Source organism: Heptranchias perlo, chromosome 7 (genome assembly GCF_035084215.1).
Source record: "Heptranchias perlo isolate sHepPer1 chromosome 7, sHepPer1.hap1, whole genome shotgun sequence".
Taxonomy (NCBI): domain Eukaryota; kingdom Metazoa; phylum Chordata; class Chondrichthyes; order Hexanchiformes; family Hexanchidae; genus Heptranchias; species Heptranchias perlo.
The window spans coordinates 69,214,004-69,231,321 of record NC_090331.1 but is presented as its reverse complement, the minus strand read 5'-3'; the positions used below and the strand labels follow the sequence as shown (position 1 = coordinate 69,231,321).

At 45.2% G+C, this 17,318-nt stretch overlaps 1 protein-coding gene across 6 annotated transcripts in view; it reads left to right on the top strand.

Moving 5' to 3' along the window:
• satb2 (SATB homeobox 2) overlaps window positions 1–15,382 on the top strand; it is a 141,198-nt gene extending 125,816 nt beyond the window's left edge. For 5 of the 6 annotated variants that reach the window (XM_067987802.1, XM_067987803.1, XM_067987801.1 and 2 more), the window contains one exon: window positions 12,369–15,382. In XM_067987802.1, coding sequence (XP_067843903.1) covers window positions 12,369–12,827 — 459 coding nt within the window. In that variant the 3' untranslated portion in view covers window positions 12,828–15,382. The remainder of the gene's footprint in view (window positions 1–12,368) is intronic. The other variant, XM_067987805.1, reaches the window with a different exon arrangement.
• The last annotated feature ends 1,936 nt before the right edge of the window (window positions 15,383–17,318 follow it).

The following is a 17,318-nucleotide window of genomic DNA, read 5'->3' as shown; positions in this document are numbered from 1 at the left end:
GGTGTCAGCAGGCAACAAACTGCAATGGGAAAAGAACAGATGATTGACCACTGAAGCTAGAAATCACAGGCTCGAACCTGCCCAAAATGGACAAAAAAGCTTCATATTATTCGAATAAATTTAACGCAATGTTGTGCTCTACGAATTCTCTCTTTTCCTCAAACCCATTCTTCGTATGTGAACTTAGTGACAATCCACTATGGGGGCATTGTAGCTGAGCTCAATTCTGTCCACACCCTGGGAGCGGTTTTAACCCTATCCGCTCGGCAGAAACTGAACAGGTGGGCAGTTAAAATCACCTGGGTGACTTACCCTCCTTAAGCCGCTCGGATGCTGCTGTCCATGATTTTTACGCAGGCTTCTGGATGGGTGGCTAAGCTTCTTGCCCAAAGCCGGTGGGGTCTTTCTTTAAATATGCAGATTGGGGTCAGATGATGTCACTGGGCCCTGACTAGCAATTTTAACTCCAGCCTGACTGGGAAAGCCACTGCGGCTTTCCAGCCAGACCAAACTAGGTCAGAAGAGTATCGGCACATGAAGAGGACCTGAAAGTTAAGTTTTTCAGTTTTCTTTTTGGGACCAGGAAGAGCAGGAATGTTGCTCTGGGCCCCAGAAGGAATGTTTAGGGCTCCCCTGCACCAGACTCCTCACCCTTTCTTCCCGCGAGACAGTTCCTAAACCTCCCCTTACCCACACCTACCTGCATGGGCCGCCCAATTTTCCATAGGCCAGCAGCCACTTGCCACCTACTTCCCACTCATTTCAAGTACAAAGTGGACTGGCGGCATGTGAATGAGTTAAAATAGCTCGGGCCTTATTTCTTCAGCAGTGGGTGAGTTTGAACTCACCTCACCACCCACCTGTCCAGAGTTAAAATCAGGGCCCCAATGTTTATATACATTTTCTAGCAGAGTCACTTGTTAACAGTCAGGATCGAGAATCCTGGCTAATTTATCCCCTTCCGAGCCCAAATGTGTTGAGACCAGTGGTATTGTCCCAGCTATTGGCATCATGGAGATTAGCTAACTCAGCACAGACCAGGGACTGAACTTGGAATCTTCTGGACTGTGTAGTTCAGTTCCACACTGGGAAGCTCTTGTACCAACTGTTCCACCTAATATTCACAGCAGTTGCCATTACCCGGTCACAGTTGGGATGGGCTATTACACAAACATTCAGTGGAATGGGTGTAAAGTCTTGCTCCTTGTCTGCAACCTCCTCCAGCCCTACAATCCTCCGAAATCTCTTCATTCCTCCAATTCTGGCCTCTTACGCATTCCCGATTTTCATCACTCCACCACTGGCGGCCATGCCTTCAGTCGCCTAAGCCCTAAGCTCTGGAATTCCCTCCCTAAATCTCTCCACATCTCTATATCTCTCTCCTCCTTTAAGACGCTCCTTAAAACCTACTTCTTTGACCAAGCTTTTGGTCACCCGTCCTAATATTTCCTTATGTGGCTCGGTGTTAAATTTTGTGTGATAACGCTCCTCTGAAGTGCTTTAGGATGTTTTTACTAGGCGCTATATAATGGCAAGTTGTTGTGGTACAGAAGTGATTATACATGTCTGACATTAATATCAGTTTTCAGCCCCCTACCTCATCGTCAGTCATTTCAGAAACCTTTGGAGCAACAATTTACTATCACAGTCCTCAAGTGTTATCAATATCTTTACAATACAATCTATAGTCAATGTGATTTGATATGGCTATAAATAGAAACACATAAAGTAAATCATATATCTACTGAGATTTGTGATGAAGATCACTGTTAAAGTGGCTCATACCTGGCACTGGGTCACAGATGAGTAGAAAATAAGAACATAAGAAATAGGAGCAGGTGTAGGCTATATGACCCCTCGAGCCTGCTCCACCATCCAATATGATCTTGGCTAATCTTCTACCTCAACTCCACTTGCCCACCCTATCCCCATATCCCTTGATGCCCTTAGTGTCCAAATATCCATCGATCTCAGTCTTGAATATACTCAATGACTGAGTATCCACAGTCCCCATGGGGTAGAGAATTCCAAAGATTCACAATCCTCTGAGTGAAGAAATTTTTCCTCATCTCTGTCCTAAATGGCCGACCTCTTTTCTTGAGACTATGACTCCTGGTTCCAGACTCTCTAGCCAGGGGAAACAGCCTCTCAGCATCTACCCCGTCAAGCCCTCTAAGAATTTTATACCTTTCGATAAGATCACCTCTCATTCTTCTAAACACCAGAGAATATAGACCAATCTACTCAATCTCTCCTCATAGGACAATCCTCTCATCCCAGGAATCAATCTAGTGAACCTTCGTTGCATCCCCTCTAAGGCAAATATATCCTTCCCTTAGGTAAGGAGACCAAAACTGTGCACAGTACTCCAGGTGTGGTCTCACCAGAGCCCTATATAATTGCAGCAATTACTCTTATACTCCAACCCCCTTGCAATAAGGGCTAACATATCATTTACCTTCCTAATTGCTTGCTGTACCTGCATGTTAACTTTCTATGATTCATGTACAAGGACACCCAAATCCCTCTGAATACTAACATTTCTTAGTCTCTCACCTTTTAAAAAATATTCTACTTTTCTATTCTTTCTACCAAAGTGGATAATTTCATATTTCCCCGCATTATACTCTATCTGCCACGTTCTCGACCACTCACTTAACCTGTCTATATCCCTTTGCAGTCTCTTTGCGTCCTTCTCACAGCTTACTTTCCCACGTAGCTTTGTATTGTCAGCAAACCTGGATACGTTACACTCGGTCCCCTCATCTAAGTCATTGATATATATTGTAAACAGCTGAGGCCCAAGCACTGATCCTTGCGGCACCCCACTAGTTACAACCTGCCAAACCGAAAATGACCCGTTTATTCCTACTCTCTGTTTTCTGTCCGTTAACCAATCCTCAATCCATGCTAATTTGTTACCTCCAATCCCGTGAGCCTTAATCTTGTGTATCAACCTCTTGTGTGGCACCTTATTGAATGCCTTTGAAAATCCAAATATACTATCCATTTGCTCCCCCTTATCTTCCCTGCTAGTTATACCCTCAAAAAACTTTAATAGATTTGTCAAACACTATTTCCCTTTCATAAAATCGTGTTGACTCTGCCTAATCATATTATGATTTTCTAAGTGCTTTGTTACAATGTCCATAATAATAGATTCTAGCATTTTCCCTACTACTGATGTCAGGCTAACTGGCCAATAGTTCCCTGTTTTCTCTCTTCCTCCTTTCTTGAATAACAAGGTCACATTTGCTACCTTCCAATCCATGGGGACCGTTCTAGAATCTAGGGAATTCTGGAAGATCAAAATCAATCTCTGCAGACACCTCTTTTAGAACCCAAGGATGTAGGCCATCCAGTCCAGAGGATTTGTCGGCTTTTAGTCCCATTAATTTCACCAGTACTTTTTATTTACTGTTCTTGATTACTTTAAGTTCCTCACTCTTATTTGACTCTTCGTTCCCCACTATTTCCAATATGTTTTTTGTGTCTTCTACTGTGAAGACAGATACAAAATATTTGTTTAACATCTCTGCCATTTCCTTATTCCTCATTATAATTTCTCCTGTCTCTGCCTCTAAGGGACCCACATATACTTTCACTAATCTCTTCCTTTTTATATACTTGTAGAAGCTCTTACAATCTGTTTTTATATTTCTTGCAAGTTTACTCTCATATTCAGTTTTCTCCCTCTACAGTTTCTTGGTCATCCTTTGCTGATTTCTAAAACCCTCTTAATCCTCAGGTTTACTACTCTTTTTGGCAACATTGTAAGCCTCTTCTTTTAATCGAATAGTATCCTTAACTACTCCAGTTAACCACGGTTGGATCACTTTTCCCGTGGAGTTTTTATTTCTCAAGGGAATGTATATTATGAATTATTTCTTTAAATGTTAGCCATTGCTTATCCACCGTCATATCTTTTAATTTAATTTCCCAATCTACCTTAGCCAACTCGTCCCTCATACCTGCGTAATTGGCTTTGTTTAAATTTAAGACCCTAGTTTCGGACTAAAATACATCACTCTCAAACTCAATATGAAATTCTATCATATTATGACCACTCTGCCCCAGAGGATCCTAACTATAAGATTACTAATTAACCCTGTCTCATCACACAATACAAGATCTAAAATAGCCTGTTCCCTAGTTGGTTTCACAAAATATTGTTCTAGGAAACTGTCTCGAATGCATCCCATGAACTCGTCCTCCAAACTAGCTGCACCTCTAGCCAAACTGTTCCAGTACAGCTACAACACTGGCATCTACCCGACAATGTGGAAAATTGCCCAGGTATGTCCTGTCCACAAAAAGCAGGACAAATCCAATCCGGCCAATTACCGCCCCATCAGTCTACTCTCCATCATCAGCAAAGTGATGGAAGGTGTCGTCGACAGTGCTATCAAGCGGCACTTGCTCACCAATAACCTGCTCGCCGATGCTCAGTTTGGGTTCCGCCAGGACCACTCTGCTCCAGACATCATCACAGCCTTGGTCCAAACATGGACAAAAGAGCTGAATTCCAGAGGTGAGGTGAGAGTGACTGCCCTTGATATCAAGGCAGCATTTGACCGAGTGTGGCACCAAGGAGCCCTAGTAAAATTGAAGTCAATGGGAATCAAGGGGAAAACTCTCCAATGGCTGGAGTCATACCTAGCACAAAGGAAGATGGTAGTGGGTTGTTGGAGGCCAATCATCTCAGCCCCAGGGCATTGCTGCAGGAGTTCCTCAGGGCAGTGTCCTAGGCCCAACCATCTTCAGCTGCTTCATCAATGACCTTCCCTCCATCATAAGGTCAGAAATGGGGATGATCTCTGATGATTGCACAGTGTTCAGTTCCATTCGTAACCCCTCAAATAATGAAGCAGTCCGAGCCCGCATGCAGCAAGACATGGACAACATCCAGGCTTGGGCTGATAAGTGGCAAGTAACATCCGCGCCAGACAAGTGCCAGGCAATGACCATCTCCAACAAGAGAGAGTCTAACCATGTCCCCTTGACATTCAACGGCATTACCATCGCCGAATCCCCCACCATCAACATCCTGGGGGTCACCATTGACCAGAAACTTATCTGGACCAGCCATATAAATACTGTGGCTACAAGAGCAGGTCAGAGGCTGGGTATTCTGCGACGAGTGACTCAACTCCTGACTCCCCAAAGCCTTTCCACCATCTACAAGGCACAAGTCAGGAGTGTGATGGAATACTCTCCACTTGCCTGGATGAGTGCAGCTCCAACAACACTCAAGAAGCTCGACACCATCCAGGACAAAGCAACCCGCTTGATTGGCACCCCTTCCACCACCCTAAACATTCACTCCCTTCACCACCGGCACACTGTGGCTGCAGTGTGTACCATCTACAGGATGCACTGCAGCAACTCGCCAAGGCTTCTTTGGCAGCACCTCCCAAACCCACGACCTCTACCACCTAGAAGGACAAGAGCAGCAGGCACATGGGAACAACACCACCTGCACGTTCCCCTCCAAGTCACACACCATCCCGACTTGGAAATATATCGCCGTTCCTTCATCATCGCTGGGTCAAAATCCTGGAACTCCTTTCCTAACAGCACTGTGGGAGAACTTTCACCACATGGACTGCAGCGGTTCAAGAAGGCGGCTCACCACCACCTTCTCGAGGGCAATTAGGGATGGGCAATAAATGCCGGCCTCGCGCTGGAATATTTAGTTCCCAAACTTGGTCACCCGACAACCTTATCTCATTAATGGCTACTAGATCAAACCCATTTATTTCTTTGTGCCATTAATTCATCTATCTTGTTACAAATGCTTCGTTCATTCAGATATAGCACCTTTAATTTTAACTTTTACTATTCTGATGTGACCTTAGTCACTAATGCCCTATTACTTTTGTTAAACTCTCTGTCCCTTCCTGACATCCTCTGCTTGTTTTTACCCAAATCGCTACTCTGCTCCACAGCCTTGACTTTCCTCTTTAGACTTATAAATTTACCCTTACCTGAACCCTCTACCCCTGTTATTAGTTGAAAGCGCCATCTACCACCGTAATTATTCGATTCGCCAGGACACTGATCCCAGCCTGGTTTAAGTGGAGCCCATCCCAATGGAACAGCTCCCTCTTTCCCCAGTACTGGTGCCAGTGACCCATGAATTGAAAGGTGTTACTGAGTGGCTTTGGTTGCCTGATATTCATTGAATTGGCAAGCATTTTGAGCTTGACAAATATTAACACCTTTGACGTATTTGTATATTTGTTATATTTAATGCAAAAATATTGTATTACTCACCAACCAGTCACCAACCTGCTGTCCTCTGATGTTACTCTTTCAAACTTCTGCCTGTGTTTGAATTGTCTCAGTTTAATATCCCCGCTCTGCACTCGGTCACTGGTCCCTCTCCTTTATATCCCCGCCCTGCTCTCAGTCACTGGTCCCTCTCCTTTATATCCCCGCCCTGCTCTCAGTCACTGGTCCCCCCTCCTTTATATCCCCGCTCTGCTCTCAGTCACTGGTCCCTCTCCTTTATATCCCCGCTCTGCACTCGGTCACTGGTCCCCCCTGCTTTATATCCCCGCTCTGCTCTCAGTCACTGGTCCCTCTCCTTTATATCCCCGCTCTGCACTCTGTCACTGGTCCCTCTCCTTAATATCCCCGCTCTGCTCTCGGTCACTGGTCCCTCTCCTTTATATCCCCGCTCTACTCTCAGTCACTGGTCCCTCTCCTTTATATCCCCGCTCAGCTCTCGGTCACTGGTCCCTCTCCTTTATATCCCCACTCTGCTCTCTGTCACCAGTCCTTCTCCTTTATATCCCCGCTCTGCTCTCGGTCACTAGTCCTTCTCCTTTATATCCCCGCTCTGCTCTCGGTCACTGGTCCCTCTCCTTTATATCCCCACTCTGCTCTCCGTCACTAGTCCTTCTCCTTTATATCCCCGTCCTGCTCTCCGTCACTAGTCCTTCTCCTTTATATCCCCGCTCTGCTCTCGGTCACTGGTCCCTCTCCTTTATATTCCCGCTCTGCTCTCGGTCACTGGTCCCTCTCCTTTATATTCCCGCTCTGTTCTCGGTCACTGGTCCCTCTCCTTTATATTCCCGCTCTGCTCTCGGTCACTGGTCCCTCTCCTTTATATCCCCGCTGTGCTCTCCGTCACTAGTCCTTCTCCTTTATATTCTCGCTCTGCTCTCGGTCACTGGTCCCTCTCCTTTATATCCCCACTCTGCTCTCGGTCACTGGTCCCCCTCCTTTATATCCCCGCTCTGCTCTCGGTCACTAGTCCCTCTCCTTTATATCCCCGCTTTGCTCTCAGTCACTGGTCCCTCTCCTTTATATCCCCACTCTGCTCTCGGTCACTGGTCCCTCTCCTTTATATCCCCACTCTGCTCTCGGTCACTGGTCCCTCTCCTTTATATCCCCGCTCTGCTCTCAGTCACTGGTCCCTCTCCTTTACATCCCCACTCTGCTCTCGGTCACTGGTCCCCCTCCTTTATATCCCCGCTCTGCTCTCGGTCACTAGTCCCTCTCCTTTATATCCCCGCTTTGCTCTCAGTCACTGGTCCCTCTCCTTTATATCCCCGCTTTGCTCTCGGTCACTGGTCCCTCTCCTTTATATCCCCGCTCTGCACTCGGTCACTGGTCCCCCCTCCTTTATATCCCCGCTCTGCTCTCAGTCACTGGTCCCTCTCCTTTATATCCCCGCTCTGCTCTCTGTCACTGGTCCCTCTCCTTTATATCCCCACTCTGCTCTCTGTCACCAGTCCTTCTCCTTTATATCCCCGCTCTACTCTCAGTCACTGGTCCCTCTCCTTTATATCCCCGCTCAGCTCTCGGTCACTGGTCCCTCTCCTTTATATCCCCACTCTGCTCTCCGTCACTAGTCCTTCTCCTTTATATCCCCGCTCAGCTCTCGGTCACTGGTCCCTCTCCTTTATATCCCCACTCTGCTCTCGGTCACTGGTCCCTCTCCTTTATATTCCCGCTCTGCTCTCGGTCACTGGTCCCTCTCCTTTATATCCCCGCTCTGCTCTCAGTCACTGGTCCCTCTCCTTTATATCCCCGCTCTGCTCTCGGTCTCTGGTCCCTCTCCTTTATATCCCCGCTCTACTCTCAGTCACTGGTCCCTCTCCTTTATATCCCCGCTCAGCTCTCGGTCACTGGTCCCTCTCCTTTATATCCCCACTCTGCTCTCTGTCACCAGTCCTTCTCCTTTATATCCCCGCTCTGCTCTCCGTCACTAGTCCTTCTCCTTTATATCCCCGCTCTGCTCTCGGTCACTGGTCCCTCTCCTTTATATTCCCGCTCTGCTCTCGATCACTGGTCCCTCTCCTTTATATTCCCGCTCTGCTCTCGGTCACTAGTCCCTCTCCTTTACATCCCCACTCTGCTCTCGGTCACTGGTCCCCCTCCTTTATATCCCCGCTCTGCTCTCGGTCACTAGTCCCTCTCCTTTATATCCCCGCTTTGCTCTCGGTCACTGGTCCCTCTCCTTTATATCCCCGCTCTGCTCTCGGTCACTGGTCCCTCTCCTTTATATCCCCGCCCTGCTCTCCGTCACTAATCCCTCTCCTTTATATCCCCGCCCTGCTCTCAGTCTCTGGTCCCTCTCCTTTATATCCCCGCTCTGCTCTCGGTCACTAGTCCCTCTCCTTTATATCCCCGCCCTGCTCTCGGTCACTGGTCCCTCTCCTTTATATCCCCACCTTGAGACACTGAGACACATAAGGAGATATTGGGACAGGTGCTTGTTCAAAGAGGTAGGTTTTAAGGAGCGTCTTTAAGGAGGAGAGAGAGATAGAGAGGCGGAGAGGTTTCGGGGCGGAATTCCGGAACTTCGGGCCTAGGCGGCTAAAGGCACAGCCACCAATTAAAATCGGGGATGCGCAAGAGACATGAATTGGAGGAGTGCAGTGATCTCAGAGGGTTGTAGGGCTGGAGGAGGTTACAGAGATAGGGAGGGGCGAGATCACTGTTCCCACTCCTTTTATCCTCACTGTGCTCTCAGTCACTGGTCCCTCTCCTTTATATCCCCGCTCTGCTCTCAGTCACTGGTCCCTCTCCTTTATATCCCCGCTCTGCTCTCGGTCACTGGTCCCTCTCCTTTATATCCCCGCTCTGCTCTCAGTCACTGGTCCCTCTCCTTTATATCCCCGCTCTGCTCTCAGTCACTGGTCCCTCTCCTTTACATCCCCGCTCTGCTCTCGGTCACTGGTCCCTCTCCTTCATATCCCCGCTCTGCTCTCAGTCACTGGTCCCTCTCCTTTATATCCCCGCTCTGCTCTCGGTCACTGGTCCCTCTCCTTTATATCCCCGCTCTGCTCTCCGTCACTAGTCCTTCTCCTTTATATCCCCGCTCTGCTCTCGGTCACTGGTCCCTCTCCTTTATATTCCCGCTCTGCTCTCGGTCACTGGTCCCTCTCCTTTATATTCCCGCTCTGCTCTCGGTCACTGGTCCCTCTCCTTTATATTCCCGCTCTGCTCTCGGTCACTGGTCCCTCTCCTTTATATTCCCGCTCTGCTCTCGGTCACTAGTCCCTCTCCTTTACATCCCCACTCTGCTCTCGGTCACTGGTCCCCCTCCTTTATATCCCCGCTCTGCTCTCGGTCACTAGTCCCTCTCCTTTATATCCCCGCTTTGCTCTCGGTCACTGGTCCCTCTCCTTTATATCCCCGCTCTGCTCTCGGTCACTGGTCCCTCTCCTTTATATCCCCGCCCTGCTCTCCGTCACTAATCCCTCTCCTTTATATCCCCACTCTGCTCTCGGTCACTGGTCCCCCTCCTTTATATCCCCGCTCTGCTCTCGGTCACTAGTCCCTCTCCTTTATATCCCCGCTTTGCTCTCGGTCACTGGTCCCTCTCCTTTATATCCCCGCTCTGCTCTCGGTCACTGGTCCCTCTCCTTTATATCCCCGCCCTGCTCTCTGTCACTAATCCCTCTCCTTTATATCCCCGCTCTGCTCTCGGTCACTAGTCCCTCTCCTTTATATCCCCGCCCTGCTCTCGGTCACTGGTCCCTCTCCTTTATATCCCCGCCCTGCTCTCTGTCACTAATCCCTCTCCTTTATATCCCCGCTCTGCTCTCGGTCACTAGTCCCTCTCCTTTATATCCCCGCCCTGCTCTCGGTCACTGGTCCCTCTCCTTTATATCCCCGCCCTGCTCTCAGTCACTGGTCCCTCTCCTTTATATCCCCGCTCTGCTCTCAGTCTCTGGTCCCTCTCCTTTATATCCCCGCTCTGCTCTCGGTCACTAGTCCCTCTCCTTTATATCCCCGCCCTGCTCTCGGTCACTGGTCCCTCTCCTTTATATCCCCACCTTGAGACACTGAGACACATAAGGAGATATTGGGACAGGTGCTTGTTCAAAGAGGTAGGTTTTAAGGAGCGTCTTTAAGGAGGAGAGAGAGATAGAGAGGCGGAGAGGTTTCGGGGCGGAATTCCGGAACTTCGGGCCTAGGCGGCTAAAGGCACAGCCACCAATTAAAATCGGGGATGCGCAAGAGACATGAATTGGAGGAGTGCAGTGATCTCAGAGGGTTGTAGGGCTGGAGGAGGTTACAGAGATAGGGAGGGGCGAGATCACTGTTCCCACTCCTTTTATCCTCACTGTGCTCTCAGTCACTGGTCCCTCTCCTTTATATCCCCGCTCTGCTCTCAGTCACTGGTCCCTCTCCTTTATATCCCCGCTCTGCTCTCGGTCACTGGTCCCTCTCCTTTATATCCCCGCTCTGCTCTCTGTCACTGGTCCCTCTCCTTTATATCCCCGCTCTGCTCTCGGTCACTGGTCCCTCTCCTTTATATCCCCGCTCTGCTCTCAGTCACTGGTCCCTCTCCTTTATATCCCCGCTCTGCTCTCAGTCACTGGTCCCTCTCCTTTATATCCCCGCTCTGCTCTCGGTCACTGGTCCCTCTCCTTTATATCCCCGCTCTGCTCTCCGTCACTGGTCCCTCTCCTTTATATCCCCGCTCTGCTCTCGGTCACTGGTCCCTCTCCTTTATATCCCCGCTCTGCTCTCGTTCACTGGTCCCTCTCCTTTATATTCCCGCTCTGCTCTCGGTCACTGGTCCCTCTCCTTTATATCCCCGCTCTGCTCTCGGTCACTGGTCCCTCTCCTTTACATCCCCGCTCTGCTCTCGGTCACTGGTCCCTCTCCTTTATATCCCCGCTCTGCTCTCAGTCACTGGTCCCTCTCCTTTATATCCCCGCTCTGCTCTCGGTCACTGGTCCCTCTCCTTTATATTCCCACTCTGCTCTCGGTCACTAGTCCCTCTCCTTTACATTGGCAGCCCTACCTACAGCTGACTAGGCCCTAAGCTCTAGAATTCCCTCCCTAAACCTCTCCGCATCTCTACCTCTCTCTCCACCTTTAAGACGCCCCTTAAAACCTACCTCTTTGACCAAGCTTTTGCAAGTTGTTGTTGGTTGCTATTCAGCGACTCCTGCTGGAAGTGCACGTGTTGGCTGAAGAAAGGGTTGGGCTCGGCTTTGATCGTTAAGTTAGCCGCCAACTCTCACTGTCAAGGCTCACACAAGATGAATGCCATAGGCCAACAAGTACCCATGGAACGTAGACAGCAATGAGTCAATACCTTCAAAAGGGAAGGAAGGAAATAAGGAACCTTTTTTCTGTTTAAACCAATGACATGATCCTGTTCTATTTCCATATTTCTACTTCAGATCAACATGGCTCCTGCCCATCTTTAGTTATAAATCATGGTAATGTAACTATCTCAGTCCCAGTCCCAGATCTTCACACTGAGATTGTGAGGTTGAAACTCAAATTGTAATATTGGTATCGCTGTCATATTTCAACACGAGAACAGGTGAGAAACCACAGGCCAGGGAAGGAAAGAAATCAAAATATCATAAAAATGTGTCACAAATTTCTGTATAAATCAAACTTAATTCTGAACTTTTGAAGGGAACATTCCATTCTATGGGCTATAGTTTATGGAGCTGTTCATGAGTAACACAGGGGCAGAGGTGGGGGAGGGGATTGGATTAGGGTGCTACACAGAGATAATTACAGCTTCTGAAAGGAAATTAAACTTTGCTAAGACCCAAGGATAAGTTTCACTACCATTACATCAGTCTGAGAAAACTTGATTAAATATCTAAAGCACTAAAGATGGACCAGTGCATAACATTTGACAGGTCTGTTTCAACTGAACTTGTCCATATTATATTATTACTGTATTGAAGTATTGATTTATTACGCATCGTATTGTGTAACCAATTCTTTAGAGGATTGTTTTACAATTAAAATAAAGCAAATCCAACCAAAAGGAAGAAAAAAAAAGGTCTGCGCACAGACGAAGTGCATATCAGAAAAGAATTAACAGCAAGAATTGGGTCAGAAAGTAATTTTGTGTTTCTTCAATAATTTAGGCCCTGCACAGACAGCAATCCCAGCCTGCGAAGGAGAGTTCACCCCCGCGAGAGGACAAAGCCACTCAGCCACAAGCTGCTGAGGATAACTGTGCCAAAAAGCCCAGATCACGTACTAAGATTTCCGTGGAAGCACTGGGCATCCTTCAGAGCTTTATCCATGATGTAGGCCTCTACCCTGACCAGGAGGCCATTCAGACCCTTTCTGCCCAGCTGGATTTACCCAAGCATACGATTATCAAATTTTTTCAGAATCAGCGTTATCACGTTAAGCATCATGGCAAATTAAAAGAGCACTTAGGAACCACAGTAGATGTTGCGGAATACAAGGATGAAGAGCTGCTTACAGAGCCCGAGGAGAACGACAGCGAGGAAGGTTCTGAGATGTACACCATGGAGGCTGGAGAGGAAAACTTCAGCAAAACCAAAGCCAAACCTCCAGAGATTGACCAGAAATAATGTGAAACACACCAGCTAATGCATATCTACATAAAAGAGTATTGTCAGTTCTATGTACAGCTTTGTGTTATGCATTAAGTATGTATGGAGTACAGCAGTATTGAATTTGCAGGTCTAATCTAATGTTGCCTTGACATGGAATTCCAGAATTGACTTTGTTCACAAACTTTTGTGAGTCTTACAGACTGGGAAAGATTAAACTCATTTCAGAGTTTGATCCACAGCTCAATCCTGCACTAACAGTTAAATAAAGGAACTTTTGGGGCAAGTATAAAAAGGACATTTTCTCAGAACTTACTCGGGACAAAGGCGTTTTTATAAAGTTCTGTGACTGTACACTGAAATGTAAAATGAAGGTTCACTAGGTTGCGTCCTGAAACCACTTTATGATGAGTTGTTTTGGCTTTTGATAAGCTGCCTGCTCCGGGGGTGTGGTGACTTTCTGCTTTTAAAATTCCTATTTATTTTCTATGTTCATCCTGATTTTTGAATATGGCTGCCTGCCAGGTGGCTATAAAAATATTTTGGGGTTTGTATTTTTCACAAGCAAAAACACCACTGCCAAAAAAAAAACCAAAATCAGATCACTATCAAATGCAAAATACATCTATGAGAACGTTCACAATTTTACAAACTTGCGTGTTTGGTGCTGTGTGGTTCAGTCAGTTGTATCTTTCTTTTGTACCAAGTATTAATATTTTGATTTATGTCAAAAGAGGCAGGTATGGATTTCAGTAGTGCCCAGGGATGTTGTAAGCCTATACTCTTATACTGGAATCAGAATCACAATGTGGAATTCTGCAACAGGGACCGAACTAACCACACTAGTTGAGCAGGAAAAATAATAATAAAATGGGGCGTGAATAACATGACGATATTCAGTTGCACAATAATAAAACCTGAGGCCAACAGGCCTCAAGGCGTTTTATTTTGTATACAGACTGATACTTAAAAATCCCTTGCTGTTCTCTACAAGCTTGGTACGTAGTCTTGTATAAATCAATTCCGAAGTTGGAAAATTAGTAGGCCATTAAGAATTTGTAGTTTCTTTCACAGCCATCATTGCCATCACAATTTTCCGCTGTAGCCTTAAAATGATGCTGTCGGATATTAGTGGATGAATGATACTAGCACATGAATGCTTAATTCATTCAATCTGAAATCCCTCTCTCTCCGTTACCTTAGTGGAAGCGTTATAATAAAAATGTTTGAAATAAATCAAGGCGGGAAAATGGAGTTGAGTGCTAATCAGCCATGACTTAATTGAATGGTGGAGTGGGCCCAAGTGACTGAACGGCCTGCTCCTGTTCCTAATGTTATTATGTTACTAAATGGATTAACACCTCCACTAAAAGAGTGGAAAGAGGAACTTAAGATCAACACCTCAAGTGCTTGTACGCTAATGTCCCACAGCATAATTTCAGGGCCTTGTGTGTAACATTAAAGATCAAGTCTTTTATTAAATTCCCATTGCTTTCTAAGGACAGTTTACTAAAAGAATGTTTCTTTAAAGTTGTGCATGGAGGGGAATATACTCATTAGTCTTCCTTTAATATCTTTTTTTTTCTCCCGTCGGCATGAATGAGGTGCAGCCAATGTCTGTTGTGCTCTTGGATGCTGGTTATCACTGTTACCATCTGCCAAGCAGCAACTCTGAAGAAAAAGAAAACAAATTTCACCCCCCCCACCCCCCAATCCCCGATATATTGTTTTATATCCCCAGCAGCATTTCAGAAGTGGTTTGGCATCGATTAAAGAAACTAATACAAGTAGTGAAATTCATATAGGAATACATAAAAATCAGCCATTTTAACATGGAGTGGAACCCTAGCTAATTTATCTCAGGATTGCCAACAGGAGACTTGATCTTAAGCAGAAATGAATTTTATTCAGGGATGAACAGATGTTAATGGAGATAGACTAGCACGTTAGAAGAAGCTGCTCTTACACAGATCTTTATCGTTAACAGACATGATCTTAAAAAACCTCCACTGTAGCAAAAAGAACCAATAATTAGCTTTTCTGTTTTTTTTTGTGTAGTTTAATGTGACATGAGACTTCCCAAAACCAATTACTTCTGCTGAGTTTGTACAAACTGTTCGATTAATAAGGACACTAATTTTTTTTTGTTTTGTAATATTTTAACCAAAATATGTACTGGAAATTGTCAACGCTAAGTCTTGCCTATTCAGTTTTATTGCACTGCAAGGACTGCAGTGATTTTAAGTGAATCTATGGGCATTTTAGCCTATGGTCTTGCCAGATTTGAAAAGTACAATGCATATATGTCTATTTATTCATTATCTGTCATATATTATCTATTTGGAAAAATAAACTTTCTTTCATAGTGCCTCTTGAGAAAGCACAAATGTCTGCCTTTGGTGAAATGAAGAATAATTGTGTTTTTGCATTATTGACAATGTGAATATAAAATTAACATATTGTAAATGTTCTTTTTCATGTGAATCAACCTTCTATCTGCATTATCACAAAGTGATAATTATTTTTAAGTTATGTGCATTGTTAAGCCATTAGATCCTTTGTTGTTGAAATAAAAGGCATCCAATAAATACATCTAAATTTGTCAAGTAATTTTCGATATGTGAGCGTCTCTCTCTGCTACATTTTCTTGGTAAACAATTAAGCAACGTTTGAGAAAATATTCGCTCCATTATATTTGTGCTGTTTTCTTTCCCTTCTAGTTCCTTCGTAAATATTTTCTGTTTATAATTAAAAAACCACAAATTACTGCATGTCAGGAAACTTTTGGAGCCCATATGTCCATGGTCGGTGGACATAATAAAAGGCATTATTGTATCACTAGTTTGTACATCCAAGCAGCATCATATAAATATCATGGCTCTTGATGATGGTTCTTGTGTGGCACTGTGTCTGGCTCAATGCCACACACACACATAAAAAAGAAACAGACAGCTCAGGGAGGAGTGAGCCAGACAGTGTACGAAGACTTTACACACCATTCAAACCTTTACTCAGCCTCTTAAAAAGCCTAAAATATGGAATTATTTGTTCCAATTAGAGACAGGATAAGATGCTTTCTTGAAAAAGGACTGGAAGGAACGCTTTTAGACAAAAAAAATGACCATGATGGATATCAATTTCTACCATATGTGACACAGTATAAGCTGCAGATTGCTGTGCGTTCTCATGGGTTTAACATTATATATTAATATGGCACTAGAATGGAAGAGTAAGTCTCCTACAAGCACTATGTATGCATCCTTCCAGTCTGGTCCTGATGTATCTGTATTTGTAGAATATCTGGTTTCTATTATACGTTACAAAAAGAATTAGCTCTTTCAAAACTGAAGCTTGTGGTAACAAGAAGCTTTTATTAGATTTACTGTAATTGGACTTTTCCACAAACTATAATCTATGACATTTAAAGTAACATCTGAAGTACTGAGCAAAGGTTTGTGTGTTTTTTTAAAAAAATGTTCTAAAATAGCCTTGTGCAAAAGAAAAGTGAGTTGGGAATGGCACGGACATGAATCATGTTACTGAGACAACGGTTTGTGAATTGAAATGGCGTACAATACAGTCATTTGTGTTATTTCCAGTACTAACAGCAACAACAACCGAAAAAGAACTTTGATGCACCGCATCAAAAAAAGGGGTTTGGGGATTGGCAATAGACACTAGGGGAGGTGAGCAAAGGCCCAGTCAAAGAGGTAGGTTTTAAGGAAACATTTAAAGACGGAAAGAGATGTAGCAATGCAGAGGGGTTTAGGAAGAGAATTCTAGAGTGCTGGGTCACAATGTTGAAGGCTCTGCCGCCAGGGGTGGAGTGGAGGGATTGGCAGATGTATGGGAGTCCAGACTTGCAAGGATGGAGGGTATGAGCTGTGACGTAGGGTTGGAGGAGGGAAGAGCTGGGCAAACCCATGGAGAGATTTGTAATCAGCACTGAGGATTCTGAATTAAATGTGCTGGGGGAGGAGAATCCAGTGGAGGTCAGCGAGGGCTAGGGTGCCTAGTGAGCAGAACTTAGCACAGGATGGGATATGGGTGGTAGAATTCTGAATGAACTGGAGTTTGGGTAAGATAGACTTGATAGACCAACGTGGAGGGTATTGGAAAAATTGAACCTAGATGTGGCAAAGGGAAAGACAAAATGGTACATGTTGGGGATTATTACAATTTGTAAAGTTATAAAAATAATAATAATTCTACCAATTGGCCACTGGACCACAAAGAATCATAAAATATTTTTAAATTTAAAAACATAGCAATTATAAAAGAATTTTTCTTCTGTGAAACACCTTGGGACTTTTTACTACGTTAAAGGTGCTATATAATTGCAAGTTGTTGTAGCATCTTCTATGCTTGATTGAAATTGGCACAATGAAAAGCGCATAAGACAGAACACTTCAGGTCTGCAACAGTTTTGACAGTAATTGTCCTTGTAACACCCACCCCTTTCCCTCCCATTCCTCTCCGCTTATTTCAAACAGGAACCCTCTATTCAGA